Source organism: Prinia subflava, chromosome 2, assembly GCF_021018805.1.
Source record: "Prinia subflava isolate CZ2003 ecotype Zambia chromosome 2, Cam_Psub_1.2, whole genome shotgun sequence".
NCBI classification, from domain to species: Eukaryota; Metazoa; Chordata; class Aves; order Passeriformes; family Cisticolidae; genus Prinia; species Prinia subflava.
In genome coordinates this window covers 82337769-82359405 of record NC_086248.1, presented here as the reverse complement: position 1 = coordinate 82359405, position 21637 = coordinate 82337769, and the positions used below count along the sequence as shown (strand labels likewise).

The 21637-nt window shown below is 36.7% G+C and overlaps 1 protein-coding gene across 3 annotated transcripts in view; it reads right to left on the bottom strand.

The window, feature by feature from the left end:
• Nucleotides 1-983: 983 nt before the first annotated feature.
• Nucleotides 984-21637, bottom strand: part of PPM1B (protein phosphatase, Mg2+/Mn2+ dependent 1B) — a 60689-nt gene continuing 40035 nt past the window's right edge. For 2 of the 3 annotated variants that reach the window (XM_063390799.1, XM_063390798.1), the window contains 4 exons: nt 19842-19959; nt 13923-14034; nt 10655-10712; nt 3461-4651 (listed from right to left, as the gene is read on the bottom strand). In XM_063390799.1, coding sequence (XP_063246869.1) covers nt 4397-4651; nt 10655-10712; nt 13923-14034; nt 19842-19959 — 543 coding nt within the window. In that variant the 3' untranslated portion in view covers nt 3461-4396. Of the gene's footprint in view, nt 2845-3460; nt 4652-10654; nt 10713-13922; nt 14035-19841; nt 19960-21637 lie in introns of those variants that run through there. The other variant, XM_063390800.1, reaches the window with a different exon arrangement.

The following is a 21637-nucleotide window of genomic DNA, read 5'->3' as shown; positions in this document are numbered from 1 at the left end:
TATTTCAATTAAACTGAAAACATGACTAGAATTCATAACCAAGTGGATGCATGAATGGCAAGTAGTGATAATTCAGGGAAAAAAAGCTGCCTTGATTTACACTTTGATGTAGCTGTGCAAGTTGTTATCCTTCTCTTTGAAAAACCTCTGTGTGTGCTTCACTTCGATACAAGGAATAAACCCTTGTACTTGAGGGAGATTATCCACTAAACGTAAAAGATCTACACCAAGAAGTGTTCATGGGACTGGAGTCCATGGAGTACCAGAAGTCTCGCCAGTAGAACAGGGAATTAAAATTGCAGCCCATGAAGAAAGCATGAAGAGGTTATGCAGTACAAACAAATCCTACAAGAAAGTTCAAAGGAGTTACAGATTTGTAGACTCAAAAATCTTCAGGTTGTTAGTAAAGATGCCCATTCTACAGTAACACTGACTATTCAGGCAGGTTATTACCCTGAAGTATTAATATCATGGAGGATTCCATTCTCCTTTTCCACTTAGCTAAAAAACTATATTAGTAAGTGGGAAAAAAAGATCTGTAAAAGTTAAAAAAAAAAAAATCTGTAGAAGTTCTAACATGAAAGCATTAACATCAGAGAAATTTCTATTCAAAACTGTGCAACAGTGAAACGTAGTATGTTTAAGCTCAGATCTCTAAGAAATTTCAAGAAATGAGTTGACCAAAAAGTTGAATCTGAATTTTTAGTCTTTAAAGGAATGCTCTCCCATAGCAGTCTAAGACTCCAACTGAACTTGGGATGGATTTGTCCTAGGAACACTAAATGTTATTTGCCTTTTCTTACTCCCACAGAGAAGCCCAATTTGAGACTTGTCATCTTCTGAGACAAAGGGGCACATCTGCTACTGAGCAAACAGAAATCCATCAACTAAGAGACCTCATATATCTTACTGAGTTATCTTTTTATATGGAACATTTTCATCCTCTCAGTAAAGTCCTTCCCAAGAAAATAGAAAGCATGTCACACTGTTTTAGCAATCCTTTATTGAAGATAACAAGTTGGTTATGTTCACTGTATTGTATGAAACATCACAATATCATACTGGGAAGGTACTATCAGTACAGGGTTGGATCAGAGCGGACAGTCTGAACAATAAACCATTTTGCATTCTTCATTCCCTATCTTTTAACAACCCCAAAAAAACCAGTAAAGGGACAAATACCTGTTAACATCATCATTTAAAACACTTTAACTTACAAGGCTAAAATCTAATGAATAAATAAAATATACTGTGGCAATAATCCTCTCTAGACCAAAAAAAAAAAAAAAAAATTAAAAAAAAAAAAAAAATCAGATACACAGTGAATCAAAATGACTGGAATAGCTGGCCTTCGGCATCAGTATGAAAGAGCGTGTGGTTTGTACAGACTCACCATGGGGATAAAGTTACAGAAAAATACCATGAATTTAATTTCACACAAAACCAGTTGATGACTGTCATTAGCTTAAAACTACACACAAGGGCAATTACATCCTCGCTGAAACACAGTTTAAACAAATAGGAAAATGTTTACAAGGCATCCACAGCATGTAAATCATGTACAGATGGATACATTCACTGTTTCCCCTCCCCAATAGCTTTTATTTTAGATAAATACTTTACTCTTCCCTATTTTCAGCATTTACTGGACTCATTACATGCACAACTCAAAGAAGTCAGAAAAAAAGTCAAGGTTATTGCAAAAATAGAATTAAACTAAGAATCTTCAAGTACCTTACATGACAGCCACTCTGTACCATGCCCATTGCTTATAAAATGAAAGGTCATTGAACCCATGAAAATATCTCTAATATTTTCTTAATTTAAAATAGATAATTTTAAGTGTATTTATAGTAATCTCAAAGTGATAATTTGAACTTTGAAAATAATGCAAACAATTAAAAATTATACCCATATTACACAAGACTTCTGTCTGTATCTTAAGCTGAAAAAAATCAAAAAACTATAGAAAACCACATATAGAACAAAAAAATAATCACAATTTACATTATAATAAAGGCAAATTTTCAGCATTTTTAAAAAAAAACCTGCAGCTGTGAGAGATGTCAAAGCAAGTCACTACTAACTATAAATTCACCAGTTCGGTTTTTTAAAAAAGACTTTCTCTAGCAAGAGTTGAAGGGTGTGTTGTACACATGCGTAAAATTCTTACTGCTTTTAGATGCCTAGAATCTTCATATATTATTGCCAAATACACTTATCTTCAAGCAAGCAGTAAGCAACGTATCACAATTTGGACACCGCAGGGAAACCTAACGGTCTGGTAATACAGGTAAAACTGGAAAATTAAAAAAAAAAACCAAAACACATCTGATAGCGTATTGCCCAATTGAAATTACTTCCAAGCCACAGAGCTGCAAAGCCTTCCAACTCGGTCAAGTGAAATAAGAAACATCTCAAATAATTACTTGTACTCTCTCTCATGCTTGTGTGTTGCATGTTTCATTTAGCCACAGTATCTTCAGAGTACACCTACAATCCCGTGCACCTCGGGTACATACACCGATCTGCTGAGAGAATATTCCTTCCTTCCTTCTTTTTTAGGGCCAAAGTTCATTACAGATGTAATCAGTATGCCTGAGGCTGGTAAAAATACTGTAGTACAGGCAATGCTAAGAGTGGCAAGATCAGAAAACACAAAAATGAACAAATGATGGAAAATTCTAATATCTTTCTGCCCATTTCACAAAATGTTGGAAATCCACCAGAAATTTTCCCTTGTATTGAAGAAATCAGATTTAAAAGTTTTTTTCCCCCTTTCAGAATCAAAACCATTTTAGCAGATTTGTAAGGCTACCACGGATCTTCTAGATCTCCAGAACCCTACAGGAAAAGAAGAGGAGAAATATTACTACTCACCAATACAAATGAAAACATTTTGTTGCACTTTGGATTTCAGTGGCATAATAAAGAAGAACACTAGTGTAATACAGAAAACATTTTCCTTGTTTTCCATACCTGTCCACTTCCACACACACATATTTCCTGTTTGTCAACATCATGATGGAATTTCCTTTTATAAAACAGGAATCCAGTAAAGGTCTTATAGCAGAATGATTTTAAATCAAGATTTACCTAAAATTATACTAAATCACAACCATCAATACATGCTACATCTGCGGACTACAAAACAAAACAAAAAAAAGCTGTACAAAGTACTGCGGAATTCAGGTTCTCAGGTATTCCTGGTCCGAAAGAAATTCTCACAGGGTCATTTTCATGAAGGCGGTAGAATTTGTACCTATTTTGAACAATTATATTTTTGTGTAAGTGTTATGTTATAAACTGACAACTGACACAAGACTTCCAGATTTCACTTATTAGCAGAGGAGCTACCACTACTGCCAAGTCCCCATATTATCACCGACCTACCCAAAAGGACGTACGCGTATGTGCTGTACCCCAAGAGACAAGGAAAAGATTTGGCAAGAAGGCAAACTTTAGAAGAATAGTTTATTCATTTATATGGCTGATATTCAGCTTGAACCTGAGACATGTTGCCAAATACAGGACTATGAAGAATGCTCCAAATCCAACATCACTCAAAGCTTTGTAGAAACCAATGAACACCATGAGTTCACAGCAGAAGCTGTGAAAAGTTTCAAGTCATGTCAGAATAACACTTCAAAGAAGGTTTATTACTTGCTTAAAAGAGTCAATATGCATACACATATTATTCCACAGCATATTCTTTATTTTCATTTGATCACAAATTATTGTTGTAACTTGACACTAGGTACTAAATTTAAGTACATTTTAATTTCTGGATATATGCTATGCTACCTGAGAAGTGATAATACCATTGTCTAGAAAAATCAGTATTTATGATGAACACTGGATACAATCTAAACTGAAAAAAATTCAAACATTTCGTAAGTGACAACCTAAAATGTAACAGCTTTTATAATTTAGCTGTAATAGAAACTATACACAAACCAAACACAAACATGCAGTACATTATGCTGCAGAAAAAAAACCCTGAAGAATTTGTATAGTTCAATTAAATTGCACAAAAGATACAACTAAGATGTAAATTACTTTACAATAAGCAAACATATATCATCAAAACTATTATTTAATAATGTTTTCAAAAGAAAAAGTTTAAAAATGCCTTTTTGCGTACTCAGATTGCTGTTGTTGGTGACACAGGATTTGAAAAAGGAAAATCAGCATCTCAAACGGGAAGTTAAATCTTGCTACACAACTTAGGATGCAATTACTGCAGCATCCCACAGTAGCTGAACTACTAAGGAAGGAAGAGCTCCGTGTAAACGATCTGTGCACTCAACTACGGCGAAGCCAGAGACTCTTCAGGCCGGCAGTGCCCAGGTGCGCTGGAGGCAGAGCGCGGCGCGGCGCCAGCCCGCTCGCAGTGTCAGGCGCGCCGCTCGCCGCTCTGGTCGCTGCCCGCGGCCGGGCCCGGGGGCGGAGCGGGGCCGGCGCGGCCCGGGGGCGGCTCGGGGGCCGCGGCGTCCTGGGGCGGCCCCGGGCCCTGCAGCTGCGCCAGGCGGTACCCGGCCAGCATCTCCTCCAGAAGGTGGCGGTAGTTGCCCCTATGATTAATCCGCATCTGCCTCAGCGCCTCCGCCAACCTCCCCTGCGTTCCGCCTTCCTCGGCCGCGCCGGGCTCCTTCGGTTGAGATTCAACACCCCAAAAAGATCAGGAGTTAAACTAAAAGATTCTCTAACCACATAAAAAGAAAAAAAAGAAAAAAAAAAAAAAAAAAAAAGGAAAAAAAAACCCAAACAACGAAAGAAAAAAAAAAAAAAAAAGCAGCAGCAGCAAACCGAAAAACCAATCTTTGTTTCAAACTGAGAAAACATCTCTTATTTGAATGTAAAACACCTTATTAGCAACATACAACTTAGAACAGTGTATTTCATGTTCATCCTTTTCAACAACACAATTTAAGAAATGATAACTATGAAACTAGCACTAATAATTTCAGTTCATTTTGAGCCAGTCAAAGTACCTCTTCCCAATTAACTCCATCTTTATTTCAAATGTCTTTGATAAATACAGATGATACCCGCCACAACTCTGGTCATTTATCAGTGGAAAATTTTGAACATTTAAGCTTCTTTAGCCAGATCAATATATTTAATTGTAAATTTCTGCACAGCTAGAAGCAGCACAGTTCTGTGAAAAACTCAGAGAACAGATAACTCTACCAATAGCTGTTTAGTTGAAGCATCACATCAAAATAAATGCTCAGTGTTTTAGTGAACACTCTGATTTTTGCATGCATGATGCTGCCAGAAAGGAAGCAAGCAGCTACTCATGAGCACAGGAAATGCTGGTATTTGAACAACAAAGACACAGCTTTGGGCAGATTGTGTATAGCCTAGAAAAATTAGCAGGGAGACCAGTTATTTAATGTCAAACCTAAGAACCTACCGCACAAAATCTGAGTATTGAGTGCTGGTTAAGGAATGGAAGTCTCCTCAGCAAATGAGCTGCTTGGTTACAAGGCTTCAGTTGAAAAAAGTGTTGTGTTTTTTGGTGATAGACACGTGCATCTGCTACAGTGCTCTGACACTGATACCAGCTATTTTCACTTTCAAGCGCTAAAGCAGTACTGTTGCTTTAAGGGAACAGTACATTTTAAATTATTAATACATAGAAACTTATCAATCCAGACAAATGAAACTCTCTGGAAGCTGGCAGATTTTGAAAGACATTGGAAGCCAACTCCAGACTGCCTTGTTTTCATGCTGACCTCATTTTATTGTCATGTAGTAACTACAAGTACTGCTATCATTCATTTAAAAGCTTAATTGCAGTATTGAAAAAATACCTTGAGATCAGTGAGATTTTTGCATGCTCTATGTAACGTCGCTGAAATGGAAGCCCCAAGACTGATTAGCACAGTCCAAGTTAAAATGGGGACAATTTTACCACAAAAATGAGTATTACTGCATACAATGGCATCCCTCTAAGTTTAATTTGTTCAGGAAATAAGACATACTTTCACTGTGGTTTGCTGGTCTTAGTTTGAGATGTTTTGACTCCCATGTACTAGCATTTTCATATTCAAATATTCAAGAGAATATTCAAGAACTCGATACTCTCTTCTCTTCAAGAGCACAGTGAGGAGAAGCAAGATAAAGGAGGAAGTTTTAATGTATGAAATGGAACTGCATTAATATCTTATAAGCACAGTGTCAGCAAAAACCCAGGGCACCAAGAAGAGGCTACATATGTATCCTGTTTCTTGGTTTGACAAAGAAAAAACTCTGAGTTATGTATATACTTAGCTAATATTAAACAGGGCAATATAGCTGAAGACTTCCCGTTTTTTAAAATTCAGAGAACATTTAAATTCCATATTTTGTCTACTCCATCAGTTTTGCTCTGAGGTTGACATTAGCACATATACAACCTGAAATTTCCACGTTTCACAATACCAAGATCTTTAAAAATTCCTTTGGCAGACTGAAATGAATAATTTTGCTCCATGCAACACTGAAGAGTAAAAGCAATAAGCAGTATAATAGCAGCCCTGAGGCTCCTAAGCAATTCAAATGCTGGTAGGAGTTGAATTAGCAATGCTGTTAGCGTTTGATATTCAAACTCACATCCTGCATGGTGTTGCACCCTATTTTACAGCAGGCTATTTTGTGCTTCCCTTCCCTTGTCCCTCAGTGCTAACAGACAAGAAACCTCACAGACAGTAGGACAGAAATTGCCTCTTTTATATATTATACACCATAGAGACAGAGATTTCTCTCTAATGATGTGTGGCTAGAAGAGGTCCCTGAAAACTATGGTTATTGTGCAAGGTAGCATTTGTCTTCCTTAACATTTCAATTCAACTGAAGTGCTACTGACCATAAAATCAAGAATAAATTTGTGCTAGCTATATTCAACATGAGCATTCACAATTTTTACGCAAGTTTTGTGCTATTAAATTATGTGTATAAAAAGGGCTGCTATGTGGTAAAGACTGGATTTACGATGTTGTGAGAATGGTGGAAAAGTTGTGTCCATTTACAGTTTTTTATGTGTAGCATATGATTTGATTCAGCCAACTGCCAGAGTGTATTATTAGTAAAAACAAGAGAGAAACATGACTGATATCAAGTAAGATGCTTAAAGGCAGCTTTAAGCAAATGCCACTGGAACTATTAACACAGCCACTGTAATTTTAACATTGTTCTTTGTGTTTAAGGATATATAAATACAGTGAAGTAGTCTAACTGGATAGTAGTCTCCTAGTGTTAGGAACAGATCAAAAATCAAAATGGTCAAAGAAGTAGAGTCACAGAGAAAGGGTAGTAGCTTAATACAGGAAGTGGAACAACCCTTCAGTGGTAGTGTAACATCACAATGCTAACAGTTATTTAGCTATGAATACATTCTTTTAAACTTCCTTTAAAGATCTGAAATCATCAGGCCCCAATACATAACAGATTCCTATGCTTTCACTTATATTTGTAAAGGCACAAGCCATCACATTTACAGCAGAAGTCTCTGCTTAAACAATGGCAAAGTTGTTCACTGTGACTGCAGCACAGGGCTCTCCAGCCCTGGGTTTATAAAATTCTTGTAATCTGCTGAGATTCCTAGCAGAAAAAACTTAGGACTGCTATACCCTCAAGCCAGACTAGTGACCTCTGAATACTGGTGTAGTAAGGATTCTTTTATTTCTAGACTCTTGCTCTGCATGACATCTCCTTACTTAGGCTCTATTAAGGTTGAGTTAAGGTTGCTCAGAAAACGCACATGGGAAGAATAAAAATCCACTATGACTAGTTTGGATAACACCCGCCCCCCCCCCCCCAAAAAAAAAAAAAGAAGAAGAAAAATCTAAGTGCAACACTATCTGAAACGTTTACAGTGCTGAGTAAAACCAAGCTAATCTAGAAAGAGATGCAACCAAGGTTTTAATTTATACACTAAGAAATACCTTACAAAGCTATTATGATCCAGTTCACAGAAACTCATGGTAACTATTTTTAAATTGTTCATAAACACTAAAATGTATAGTCTCTAGAAGGAAGCCATATTCTCAATTGCAAATGTTAATCTGATTGTTTGGGTTGCTGTTTGTGGGGTTTGGAGGGGGTTTTTTAGTCATTTGCATTAATATTTTAGCAACTAACTACATTATTATTTTGCTATGATAACAATTGCTCTAGCCTTATACACAGCCATAAGATGGCAAATGACTGCCCCAGGCACAGCTTCCAGTCAGTAACAGAACTATTCTGTGCAACACCACTCTCAGCAGACACAGGTGCACTGTTAACTACACATGGGGAAGGATGCGCAGGTGCAAGTCAGGTGTATCTTTGTGCTCTGCAGACTCAGCATCCATGTCTCTAGCACCTAGTTTTTCATATGAACATCTTCTCTCGCCTCATTCTAACTTAAACAGGAGCATGATTAGCCAGATTTCTAGGCAATGTCATCATGGGGATATACTGTTTGTTTTCTTCCTACCTTTGTGTACTGTTTAAATGTGAGATGTGTAGCAACATTCTCACTGTATGCAGACATTCTGAACAGTCTGACTTGGAGTAACTGGACAGCTTCCTTCCCTCTACATCTCTGGACACTACAGTATCCAGGTCAGAAGGCTACAAGATCACCACACAGACACCTGAAACTGAGTAAGACCAGCAAGCAAGTCGTGTTTTCACTGTCTCAGAGAAGAGGCCCACTAGATTCATCCACTTCAAGGACATTAAGATAACTTGCTGGGAAGATGCAAACAGGAATTGCATCCTTCACCGAAGGGGAGTTCGTTCTCTCAAACTGCTCTGGGCTAATATCACACAGGGTGAAAAGAACACAGGTGCTGACTGGCAAATGACAAGCTATCACAAGATCGAACTAGAATTTAAACCACTCTATTTGCACTTTTATATCAATATAAGAAAAATTTAGGAAGTAGGCTGCAGTCCATTGTTCACATGTCTTTCTAAAATAAACAAATTAAATGCCAAACCAACTACTCAGGGATTTTAGTGGCAAGAAAGGTCAAAGCTGTTAATGGTATCTTTTGTAAGCAAAAAGCATATTCAGGTTAGCTACCTCATTTTATTAAATTAAATGGATGATGCACAAACATTTCCTGAAAGAAGCCAATAGACAAACGGATGCTGTACTGCATATTAGGATTTTCAGCAAACTTGCAGGGCTATTAAGAAGTAAATCTAGACTTAGAACAGGTGCATCATAAATGGAACTATGGCATATAACATTTCCAAAACGTAACCATTAGACAAACTTTCATGTTTTTTTCTTAAAATACAATTTAATTCGTAAAACCTATGCTTTTTAATTTTTATTTAATTTTTAAATAAGCCTCATATACCAGTAACTTTTCCCCAAAAAGCAGGGGAAGTTCTGGCTGAACACAAAAAGTAGTAACAGGCTGACAGAGGTGCAGAGTTTCCTGAAGGACTAAAGAAGCTAAAAAGAGGACAAATTTGTGTATCTTGGTTTGGGGTACTGTTGTACAATTTCTTGAAAGTCAAATGAAAAAAGTATATCCTATCATTTTCAAACTAGGCAAAGGAACAAATCCTAAAAAATTAAGAAGTTAAGAAATTTCTTCTCCATTTGTATGCCAACAGAATAGTGTCCCCTTCCACCCACACAAGCTTTCTAACTGAAGATAATAAATGAAATATAGGCAGTTAAGAGAAGAGGACAATGGTAAAGACACAGTAACAACTGTAGTGAGACTTTACTTACTATCTCATGGTGCACAACTGATCATTTCAAGATATTTCAAGTGCAACACCATTCACTGTAATAACTACCTGACTGAGAGCCTGGTAGCCATCTCAGAAAAAAAAAATCACAAAAGATTTACTAGAATAGGAATGGTACTTCCACAAAATAGTTCACATAAACTGTACAGGAAACGACAACGTGTACAAGCTCTGATGTTCATCATTCTTCAGTTTTCCAGTTTTTAAATAAATTTAGCCACAGTTGACAGAAACACCAGATATTATTTACACTAATATTAAGAGCTACCTAATGATCAGGTTTAGAAGTACAATAAACCATATTTAAGCATACTACTTAAAATTCAATTTTTGTAGGAAACAGGAAGAAGAAAGTAAGCCATTTTAGAAATCATAACTGAAGTCATCCAAAATTACTTTTCCTTAGACCAGTAGAGATGGGACATGAAAAGATAGTGTAAATGCAATGAAAATGGTCAATATTAGCCTTGTAATCTTTTATATTCAGTGTACCAAGGCCTTCTTACAGAAGACAACAGGAAGTGTGTTTGCCCCCTCTTGTACTACGTGTCAGGACAGCAGACATAACAGCTGTTAGTGACAGATTTGCTGACTGCAATTTTTTTACAATTATAAACCGCAGCTTAGAAAAACCCTGCACTATTGCCTCATAGGTTTGACTGAGAAAGTGGTAGTCATTTAGATGTTGAAAAAGTCTTTCAGAACTGGGTGTCAGTTTTCTGTCTTTTCGAGGAAGAACTTCTATATCAAATCCATCCAAAGCAAGATAAAACTTAGCAGTATGCTACAAAATATGTACCTTGTATTTCTAATACTTTATTCCTAGTGATAAACACTTTTGCTTAAAGTATGACAACTTTGATGTTTGCATTAACAAAGAGGTTTAGCAATCAAAATGGGAACTTACCCCCTCACTGTCTCTGTGTGGATTCAGCCTAGTATACACATTTTCAATAATATTACGCCTAAAAAGAGAAGTTTTAAAAAAAATTAAGCAAAACAAATTTCAAGACATTGAGAAAAGTTTGATCAGAGTAGGCATTCTCAAGTATTTAAGGCATTATTCTTTTAATCTGCCTTTTAGAAAGATGAAACCCACACTCTGTCTTTACTCACTTTCAGTAAGAATTTGGGGAGCTAGCAACTGGTCAAGATTTGTAAAGCCTGAGCAAAGTAAAACCATTTTCTTACCTTACCCTCCCCATGGTCCACCTCTTCTTAGAACTGCATATTCAGATTTTGTCAAGAGTAACATTTAAATCTATATTTTGGTTGTTATAAAAAGTTCTTCAAGTTTGAACAATTGATGATTTTCTTGCCTTATTTCTGGATGTGGTACTTGAAGACAGTTTACCTTTTCCCTGTCTTTATTACACATACAGAGGTTACAACTTGCCTACAAAATTCTGAAGTGTGGTATGCAGAGTATACAACCCCTGAGATGTGTTTTCTATTGTCTATTCACACTGTAAAAATTAAAATACAAAAGCCACTAGATTTTAAATTAGATTTTTTTTAGGGTTTTTTTTTTTGCAGCAGTGCCATTTAAGGCCACACTTTCACAGGCAGTCAAAATACACACAAAGAACTTGACAAAAAATAAAACCCATGATATAAACAGATTTCTGATGGAAAAAAAGGTCATGTACTCACATTTTCAAATCAAAGTTAAAACTGGGAAACATTCAGACAGCTATAATAAATATGATCAAAGTTACTGACAGCTTCAACAAAAAAGAACTGCTATGTGGACTAAGTCTGGAAATGACCAAGATCTCTAAAAATTGTGTTTTACAGAATGAGGGGCACCAACTGTTGACTCTTCTAAAGAGCACAAAGGCATCAAATGTCAAATCAGCAGCAAATGTCTTGAATATACATGGCTCTTGATGCAACAGAACTTTCTGCCCCAGAATACTGAAGATGCTACAAGTTTGATGAGGCTCCTTCTGAACATATTTGAGAAATCTGGAAAGGATGAATATCTGAGGCAGTACGGGACCCCTTGGAATTGGTGGAAGATCTTCCTAGAGAAAAGGAACTGAATCTTTTAGCCAATGACAGAGGAAAGGGGTCTCTCCATTTAGTTCCACATTTGGTGACAGAGGAATGGCACAATTCTGACTACATGTCTGTACTACATAAAGCAAAAGCACCTCCAATGTAACAGAAAACGTCTGGACAGTCCAAGCAAGACTACCACAGAAGCAGCAGGTAGCCACTGCAGTGGGTTTAAACAGCCATTAAAGTGAGCTTCTTGGAAATTATCCCATCTTTTAAATTCACTTTTCTCTCTTTCACCAGTCTATTTCTCTGTGCTTTTCTTTCATGGGAAAACTCAGGAGCAAGATGTTGAGTGGAGCTACAAAAGCACAGAGGGCAGAATAGCTCAGGACTTTTGTTTACTTCAGCAACAAACCTCCATTCTTGAGGTAGGATTTGAAATCACAAGGGGATTAGAGTCAAGCCAGAAAACAGACTTTCGAGAGTATGATTTTATAGGATAAAACAGCATCCTCAGCTGACCACAGCAGAGTTGACACCTGTAAATCTCCCATCTCAAAGGGTGGGCCAGCAGGGGCTTCTACATAAGTGAGAAGCTTTATAGAAGGAATTATACAGTGCCAATGTAAATGGAGCTATTTAAAGGGTTCCTAAGGTTTGCAAACTTCTAGTCACAGTAACACTGTATTGCATTTCTCCAGCTCAGACATACTAAACGTTGGGAACAACTTTAACTGGTGCTACAACCGTGGATGACAGCCACAGGTAAGTTCTTTTTGCAACCTGTTTGAGCCAGGTCTTGATGTTCAAACACAAGGACAAAGCGTAACTTCTTCATGACCTGGCAACATCCCAGGACAATTACCTCAGGAAAAAGAATATTCTCTTATTAGGACAAAAGTTTTAAGTTACACAGTAGGTGGATTGGGTTGTGCAGTAGTATTTTTTCCGAGACTTCCATTAATTTCCTGCAAGTAAAATCAACTTACATATGTCACTGCCTGTCTTTGTCCCAAGTTTGGAGGCCAAGAACAAGTTACTTAAGACTGTATAATATTCTCCTGAAAGAAACTGCAGGTACACCCCTGAAGTCAGGGGACTTGAAAAGTCAAGATGAAGAGAAAGGCACCAAAATGTAAATTCTGAACCAAGTCCATGAAAAATGTAACCTGGATCACAACAAATTAAAACAGAATTTATATGTCAAGGGTCCAGAACAGTGCAGCAGTACATGATGTAGTTATTAATGAGCAAAATAACAAAACACAGCAACTAGGAGGCAGCAAGAAGAACAGGCACAATAAAACTTCTCTGAATGCCTGGAATGCACACAAGTGGAGAAAAAGGTCCAGAATGTACAGATACTTCCAAGGCTAGAAAGATATAATCAAGGCAAACAGTGCTCATTAACAAGTACACACACTGAAGATAGATGTACACACACACACACACAAATGCTCAGAGAACAGGACTTGATATCTTGTAAAATACGAATATTCCAGAAACAACATGCTCTGTGCCAGGGAACAATAACCAGTCCTACTGTCTGGGGAATTCCAGATTAACAATTGTTTATGCAAACCTAAATTATTTTCATTAAAATCCTTAAGTTAGGGACTGCTAGAACATCACCACTGGGTTCCCCAGAAAATCAATGTACTTTCTGAAGGTTTATTCCTGTTAAGTTTTATGATGCATATTTTAGTTCAGTGTTCTTGGTTATCATTCAATTTCAGACTAAACAAATAGAAACAATTTTCTTATAAGAATGTTTGCTGAGCAAATAAGTACTGTTCCAAACTTATAATTAAGTGCTTGGGAAAACATGACATGAGGAATGATCTCCTGGCATTTTGATATTCACGTTGTTTGATAGGTCTTAACAAATGTAATGCAGTAAAAAGCCAAGAACACATATATTTTTACTTTTTGAAATGGCCAATGGACATAATAAATTAATGTTATGTACCAGAATATGATTATGTGTCTCCTCTTTACCATTCTGGACTAGGAACAGTGACACAAATGTTTATATGGTGCAAAAGCTAAACTACCTTCAATTATAAAAATTTGTTTTGAGTATAGCTATTACAATAAGAAAACTTTAAAACATTTAAATGAAAGACTGTCAGTGAATTTAACAGTTCAAGAAATTCCAGTACTGTACTCACTTGCCAGCTAAACCACCTCCTGGTGGTAAATTAGGGATATTCTCTGCAGTTAAAATACGAATAACATGAGCAAGATCAGGCATTCCTTCTTCACCCGATTTTTCCATAATTTCTAGTTTAAAAACAGAAGAAATCCTGAATTAATATCACCCATTAGCTAAGACAGTGAAATATAAGATATTATCATTTTTTTAACAGAGGCATTATGAAAAAGTTACTTGTAAACAGGAAAACACTCTTTATATTTTAGGTTGTCCTTGCATGGTAGAACAGTGCTTAAATTGAGTCTGTCTTTCCAGTATGCATCAAGCCTTACTCTGTAAGAGCATGTCAGAAGCAGACTGTGAATGAAATACCCTGGAGATAGCAGGCTGCTCTCTCTGAAAAAGACAGCGCTGGGAGTCTGTTCCAGTCAGCTCCCCCTTGCAGTGCAGCACGTTACATGCCATAAAGCCAATGCTTCCCCAGGACTCTGTCACACTTCCCTGGGAGTAACACCTTGTGTCCTCAAAGGCCCCAATCTCCAGGGCATAAACACTCTGACCACCATGCAGTCAAGAGATAGATAATGGAGAGATAATATTAGTACTCCAGTGGTCAAAACAGAATATGGAACAGTTGAGAAATGATTAAAAATACTTACTTTAATAGTAATTAAAAAATATATTCCATTTTCAAAGCTGACATACAACACAAGTCAAGTCCAGTGCTAGTAAGTTCTTCCAGCTTGGAAAAGAACTGCCTAAATTGTAGTAAATCTTCACATACTCTCTTTCATCAGGATTGCTGTTAAGATGAATGTGTAATACCTGTGTATACACACACAGATGTAATGCTACCAGCTTCAGGTCATCAGCCCCTACTCATTTAACCACTACTATGGCATAAAAAGGGCTGGACTTGTATGCACAAGCCTTCTATTTTTAAGAGAGGATATTTTTTCTAGAAATCAACTAAATTAAGGAATGGAGTGCTACTTCTTGTAGACACTGTCCTAGATAAAAAAATATCTTTAAGAAGAATTAAGAATGAGTCCTCCCAAATATCATCCTAAACAAACTTCAGTCATTCTGTATCTTGACTACTATACAAAGATAAAAAACAAATAATTTAATTTTTTTACAATTGATTATATTCTGGATGACTGAGTTGGAGCCTGCAGTTTATGAGTTTCTTAAGTTAGCAGAAAAGCACACCACCTCCCTTCCTCAAACCCTTCATCCTGAGTTCCCTAGTATTTAAACCTCAGTTGATGTCTACCACTTTCCTAGGAAGCAAGCAGTATTCAGGCTTCTCTTAGGACTACCAAGATGAACCAAGTGCTTGGCAAGGTACTCACCCACTTTGCATGAGGCAGATCTGTAGCCCCTCAAAGCAATCACTAGTAGAATAATTAGATTGTAACAAATAAGGCACTATTATGCTTCTAAGCCCCAATTTTAAGCCAGCACCACACAAGCTTTGCAAAGAATAAGATATGTGCACTACTACTAGAAGTGATTAAAATTAAAGATTGCTCCACAAAACTTGATGTGTATTATCATCCATCATCCATTAAGGATGAATTATGGCTAGCAAAGGAAATGATAGCTGAGTAAGTATGCCCGAATCTTAGGATTTTGATCACTTCTTCCACACATACCCACACAAATTAGCCACAACTCCTCTTATAAATTGCATCCTTTTGAACAGTTCTGCTTTGGAGTAATTGTACTGCTATAATATAATTTTGCTGAGATACATTTGACAGGAAACGTTTCTTATGAATATATACTTTTTATACCAAGAGCACACCTGGTTCTGTGTACATAGGAAAAGCAGACAAATAGCAAGCATTAATAAGAAGAAAAACTATGAAAGAAAGCAATTTCTAAATACTTATTGCAAGCATAAGGGGTTTATATCTTCTTAAAAAGGAATGAAAGCAATCACAGCTAAGAATTGCTGTATGATTCTTGGTATTAGAAACATATACATTTATACTGTGTAATAACTTCTCAGGGAGTGCTGAACTGAACCATGAGCATCTTCTCTCCATTTCTAGAAGGTGGCAAAGAAAGAGTTCCAGCTGAACTAAGCATTATCTTTTTCTTCTCCTGGTATCAGAGTGAGTAATTTTATCCAGAACCTGTTCCCTCTCTCAAAAAAGAAAAAAAAAACCAAACAAAACCCCACCTTCCTAACAGAAAATTGAGAATACAGCAAATGACCAAGCATGACCCATTGTCATTACACATCAGTTGGCAGATACACACTGTGGATGTGCTTGATAAAGGCCACCAGAGAAAGAAATGAAACGTTTTCAGAAACAGATTTAGGGGCATTTACAAAGTTTTCAGCTTAATCTCTGTGATGTTAAGAATAACCCTACAGATAGCTTTGCATTGCTAATATAATTCAGACACTTAGAGAACAATTCCTGATATTATTATTCCACATATATATATATATGTATATTCATGAAAATCCACTACAAGTCTACTAATTAACTTCTAAAGCATTTTTCACTGAAAGCTCAAGACTTCACTCACGGATAGGCATTTTGAAAATTCACATAACACTTTTTACTGAATTTTATATAAATTCAGGTCCCCAACCAGACAGCATTACAAGTTCTCCATGTTCCAGCACCTCCTTTCATGCCCAGCTATCAGATGATGACAAATCAGTTTTATATACGGTATATATTCACCATCCACCTCAGGGGATTAACTGAGGATTTACCAGTAAGACTGTTTAAGCCTACACAGATCATGTGCCCCTACTTATGATTTCCAGGGTTAGTTTTTTGGGGTTTTGTGGAGTTCTGTGGTTTGTCTGTTATTAACTGCAATTCACCCTTTCAAATAAACTGAAACATATCAGAGAAGTGAATTGACTTCTGTGCCTGATTTTCTCTTTGTGGGACCAAGCTTTGGATCTCTGAAAAACAGAGAGCAGAAAGTAGTATTTGCAAGGGGCAGTAAGGAAAGGGTGACTTAGCATAACCTCACTACTGCCCAGACCCCTGTGGGAGGTGCCCTGGCCATGGCAGTGGTGTTGGAACTAGGTGATGTTTAAGGTCCCTTCCAACCCAAACCAGTCTGGAACTCTGATTGTGCTTTGGAGATGGACCAATTAAATGACTCAAACCAGAAGCAGGGCTGTGCTCAGAGTCATAAATGACTCAGGCACAAGCTTAACCTCATTAAGTATTTCAGTATACTCTACAAGTGGCAGCTTTGGAATGCAGTTATCCACATTCAGTCAACCTCAAAACCCAAACTAGCAACAGAGTATTGGTATGTATTTCTTCCACTGGAAATCTCTGTCAACAATGACTTGCTGAATTTGCTTTTTAATCAATCTGTTTAAATAAAAAAAAAATCTCTTGGTATTAAGACAATAATTCTCTTTTAAGAACTCTGGAAAGATCTTAGGGAACTACTAACTCAACTCCTTATACAAATATACAAAATCTCAGCATTCCATTTGTGAATGTACAGAGCACAAACATTACATGCTCAAATATTAAACTGCTTTTCTTTTAATTTTTTTTACTTTTTTAAATCTAACAAAAGCATGCCTTAAACATTGCTTTTCTCCCTGAGCCAGAGCTTAAAATGCCGAAGTTTAGTAGTGAAAAAACCCCTGTTGCCCTGTTGTTTGATGGGTTCATACAGTCAGCTTGAAATTTAAGGTCCACAAGAGAACAGAAACAGAACAGTGTGTATCATTATGAATAAACAGCAGTGATCAAACTAAAATTGCTTCAGGAAATCCCAAAGGATTTTATACTAAATGCTAATGTTGCCCTGATTTATATTAGTCACTTAGTGAAAGTGGAGGGTATCCAAGAGAGCTCATAGATTACATTTTTGACAACATCTATCTTTGTAGCTCGGTAGTTCCAAGACAACTTTACTTTTATCAGAATGTTTTTACTACAGGTACAAATCTAATTGTTATTGGCTATCAGCTAACTGCACCTTGTGAGCTGTTAATAACAATTTTTTTATGCTGTTCTTGTTAATTTGTGTTCAAATACCATTATTTGCTTTTTGAAAGGAATAGTCAGCCTCTAGAAAGGTATTTTAAACAAATCCATATTATCAGTGTCACAACATATCTACCAGGCTTTATGTTTTCAGAGTCAAAGACAGTTCAAATTGTCACGCACAACTCTTTCATGCAGAGCTTTCTGCACTAAGTTAAAAGACAAATACAAAACTGATTAAAGCAGTTGTCTTAACCAAAAATAAACTCCGGCTTCCAAAACATTTACCAACTCCAACACTTGAGATACTACTCTTGTCCATATGTGGTTTTCCAAAGGCAAAAGCATTCCTGCTCACTACTTAAACCTTTAAATCAGACTGTTTTAAAAAATTCCAACATATCTCTAAACAATTTTCTTCATGCTGCTTAGTGGTTTGAAGCATTTTGCTAAGGTTTTTATCCTTTCTGAACTAATAATATTCAAGGCACATGTGTAAGGTAAACTGCAGTCCCACAACTTTTTTTTCCCTTTTAGTTACAGAGACTGTCAAAATTACGATTTCATAGAATTTATGAATGCAAAAATCTGTTAAAATTCAGATAGCTATTTCAAGTTCTTATGAAGACTGTTTCATTTACTTTCTCCACTCCTTGTCATAATTTCTCAAATATGCTAACTGTCATTTCTTGCTAAATACTTGCCTTTTAAAGGCCTTGAACTAATTGGTCCAATCAGCAAAACGCAGAACGACACAGGGAACTCAAGCAGGGAAAAAAAATCAAGAGCTGAAGCAACAGAAGTTCAAGCTTTGGAGCAATTAATTTCTCTGAAGCACTGAAGCTAAACAATCATTTTGGGTTATATTTGCAATGATTCCACATCAATCTGGACTACAAATTCTCAACTATTTTTTTTGGTAAATGTATTATGTAGTTAAATGTGGTAACAGAGCTAAAAATAATCAGTTAAGACATTAGTTAATCCAGACACTCTGATCACCATTTATTTGACAGCTTTTCTACTAATCTTAGCATTCACTTACAAAAGCAATAAAATCCACTGCTGTTCCATATATCTTTCACCTATTTACTAACAGAAAGCAGCCACCAAGAAGCTGGGAATACTAACCTGTACCCACTGTGCACACCTGACTGCTGCCAGTGAAGGCAACTGCTCCTGGCTCTCTCCCAGAGCCTATTACCAGTTCATGCACTCCACTCTGACACAGAAGATAACAGGTATTTATCTTAACTAGTGTCATCTAGGAAGCCTGGGATGGAAGCCAAATTCCAAGAAACAGGCCTAGAGCTAGCATTTGAAGTGACCACTAGTGCTCTCTAATCTCAGCAGAAATTAGAAATATACAACCCATTTCAATTTAGTTCCCACTTAAACAAGAGGAAAAGACACCACACACAACAGCTGTGTGCTCAGACATAACTCATACCTGAAGACCTTTAATACACATTAAAATTTAGGGTGGCTACATCAACTATCTAGATTATTGGGACATTGACACAAAAACCCAGTACAGATGTTTCTTTCTGTCAAAAACTTGCACAGAAAAAGGGAAGAAATAGTACAAATATCTCCTTTAACATTTCATAAGCAGGACATGAGCAAGATCACAATTTACTGAGCTGATACAACACTCTGCAAGATCAGCAGTTGCACTTTAAGCCAGCAGTAAAAACTTAAAGCTCATATTAAGAAAATGTTTGTAGAATACCAGAATAAACTAAGCACATGGCCTAAAACATTCTTCCTGACATACAAAAGTTCAGAGTTATAACCAGGCCTGAATTTAACCCGACATGAAGTGGCATAATGTCTTTCATGGCTTTTGTTTTCATGCTCAAGATATTATGATACCATTGTGCTCACTATCACCATCAAACTGTGATTTGTTCACTATCCAGTGAACTAAGTGGATTTCTTACCTTCAACCCGTGATTCCAAGTACTTATCCAACTCAGCATCTTTTTTCACTGCCTCCTCTGAGACCTTAGGAGCATTTGGAAAACAAACTAATACAATACTCATGTTATCACGACTCCCCTATGTGACAAGAAAGAAAGAGCAGTTAGTATCTTTAGTCTTGTTCTTCACCTTTCTACTCTAATTACATTTGTACTTTTGCCAAATACAGTACTACAGATAAACCTGGAAAAAAAAGAAACTTGGAAAAAATCCTGTATTTTCATCAATAGGAACCTCTCAGTGTCCCAACTACATTGCTCACTAGAATTAATTTGGCTGATTTTGACTGTATATTCTTAGTATTGAAGTCTAAATAATTAATGGACTTATCTACATGTCAAATCATTTTAAAATAGCACCAATAAAACAGGTCAGAAATTAGAGAGTTGTGTAATGCTACCTTAAGCCAAGTTGTAAAACAACTCCTGTAGCAAAATTAAATGCAGAATACTCCCCTACAGTATTAGAATAGCTTATCTCAAGCAACTAATTTGTTTCAGTTGCAGGGCATTCATGTAAGCCAATACATGCATTGCAAGTCTGTTTATCAGAACGCACCTGTGTCACACAGCACCTTGAAGCAAGTATAAAATAGAAATGTTTCATAAGGCCAAGCTGACCTTACTGGCTATGGTGTGCTCAAAATACCACCCAAAGGCTTTTTTAGATACTAATTTTAATGCCAGTTCTTTACTGGCATACTCTGATACCATTTTCCTGTTCACAGTTAGTTTTCAAAATTATAATTCACAGCCAAACTTAAAAACACAGTTTTAAGTCTCTTGAAAAGGGATCCAGCAGAATCATAATTTAAACCACTGGTTGGTTTGGAAATAAAATCTTAACTTCACTTTTTTTTGTGTGTAGAATATGAAGTGCCATTAGTCACTGCACACCGTTGTTGTGTAAACCTAAGCTAGTGGATAGTTCTGATCACCTATCACAACAAAGCCTTCTCCTGAGGCAATTAAGAATTTGACATCACAATTAATTCCTTCAGAAATACTGCTTAGGAGTTAGCCCACATTCTCTTTTGTACCAAGCATATGAGGACACCTATGACATAGTATTATGTGCTACAATCCACAGCATGAAGACGTAATACAACATTCTAATATTGTTACAGAGAACCAGGGTCTGACTTTGGAAAATAAACACATGGTCAGCACCCAGTTTTACTGAAGTATCCAGGAGTGACCATCCTTTAACAAGGCTGGTTGAGTTCTTGGTCAGAAAATCAATTTAAACAGTATTTAAACCAATCATACACTGTATGGTATATGCTGGAATACAGCCCTATTTCTGGAAAAAACACACAACTTACCCTTTAGAGTCACAACTGTGAATTTCAGTATTTTTCTCATAATTGCATGTTTAGTCTGTGGCCTAACAAAGGAACTCTCTTTGTACTAGCAGGAGTTGCACGTTCAGGGAATGCTGGAAACGGAATACCTATTTAACATATGTAGACCAACCAGTAGTTGCTCCAAACAAACTAAATGTGAGGAGTGGAAGCAAGCTCAGATGCAAAGGTGGTGTTACTCCATCTAAGCTACAATGAGCTGAGGGCACAGAGGAGAGACAAGCAACACCTTGAGGAGGAGATGGTGCCAACACTGGTTTTATGCACAGAATACAAACACTACACAACTTCAAAGAACCAAATACTCCACAAAGTACCTTGCTCAGAATAGATTAATTTTACAAATTTTGTATTTACAATCAAAACTTAGAGCTGGAACTATATGCAAGCATT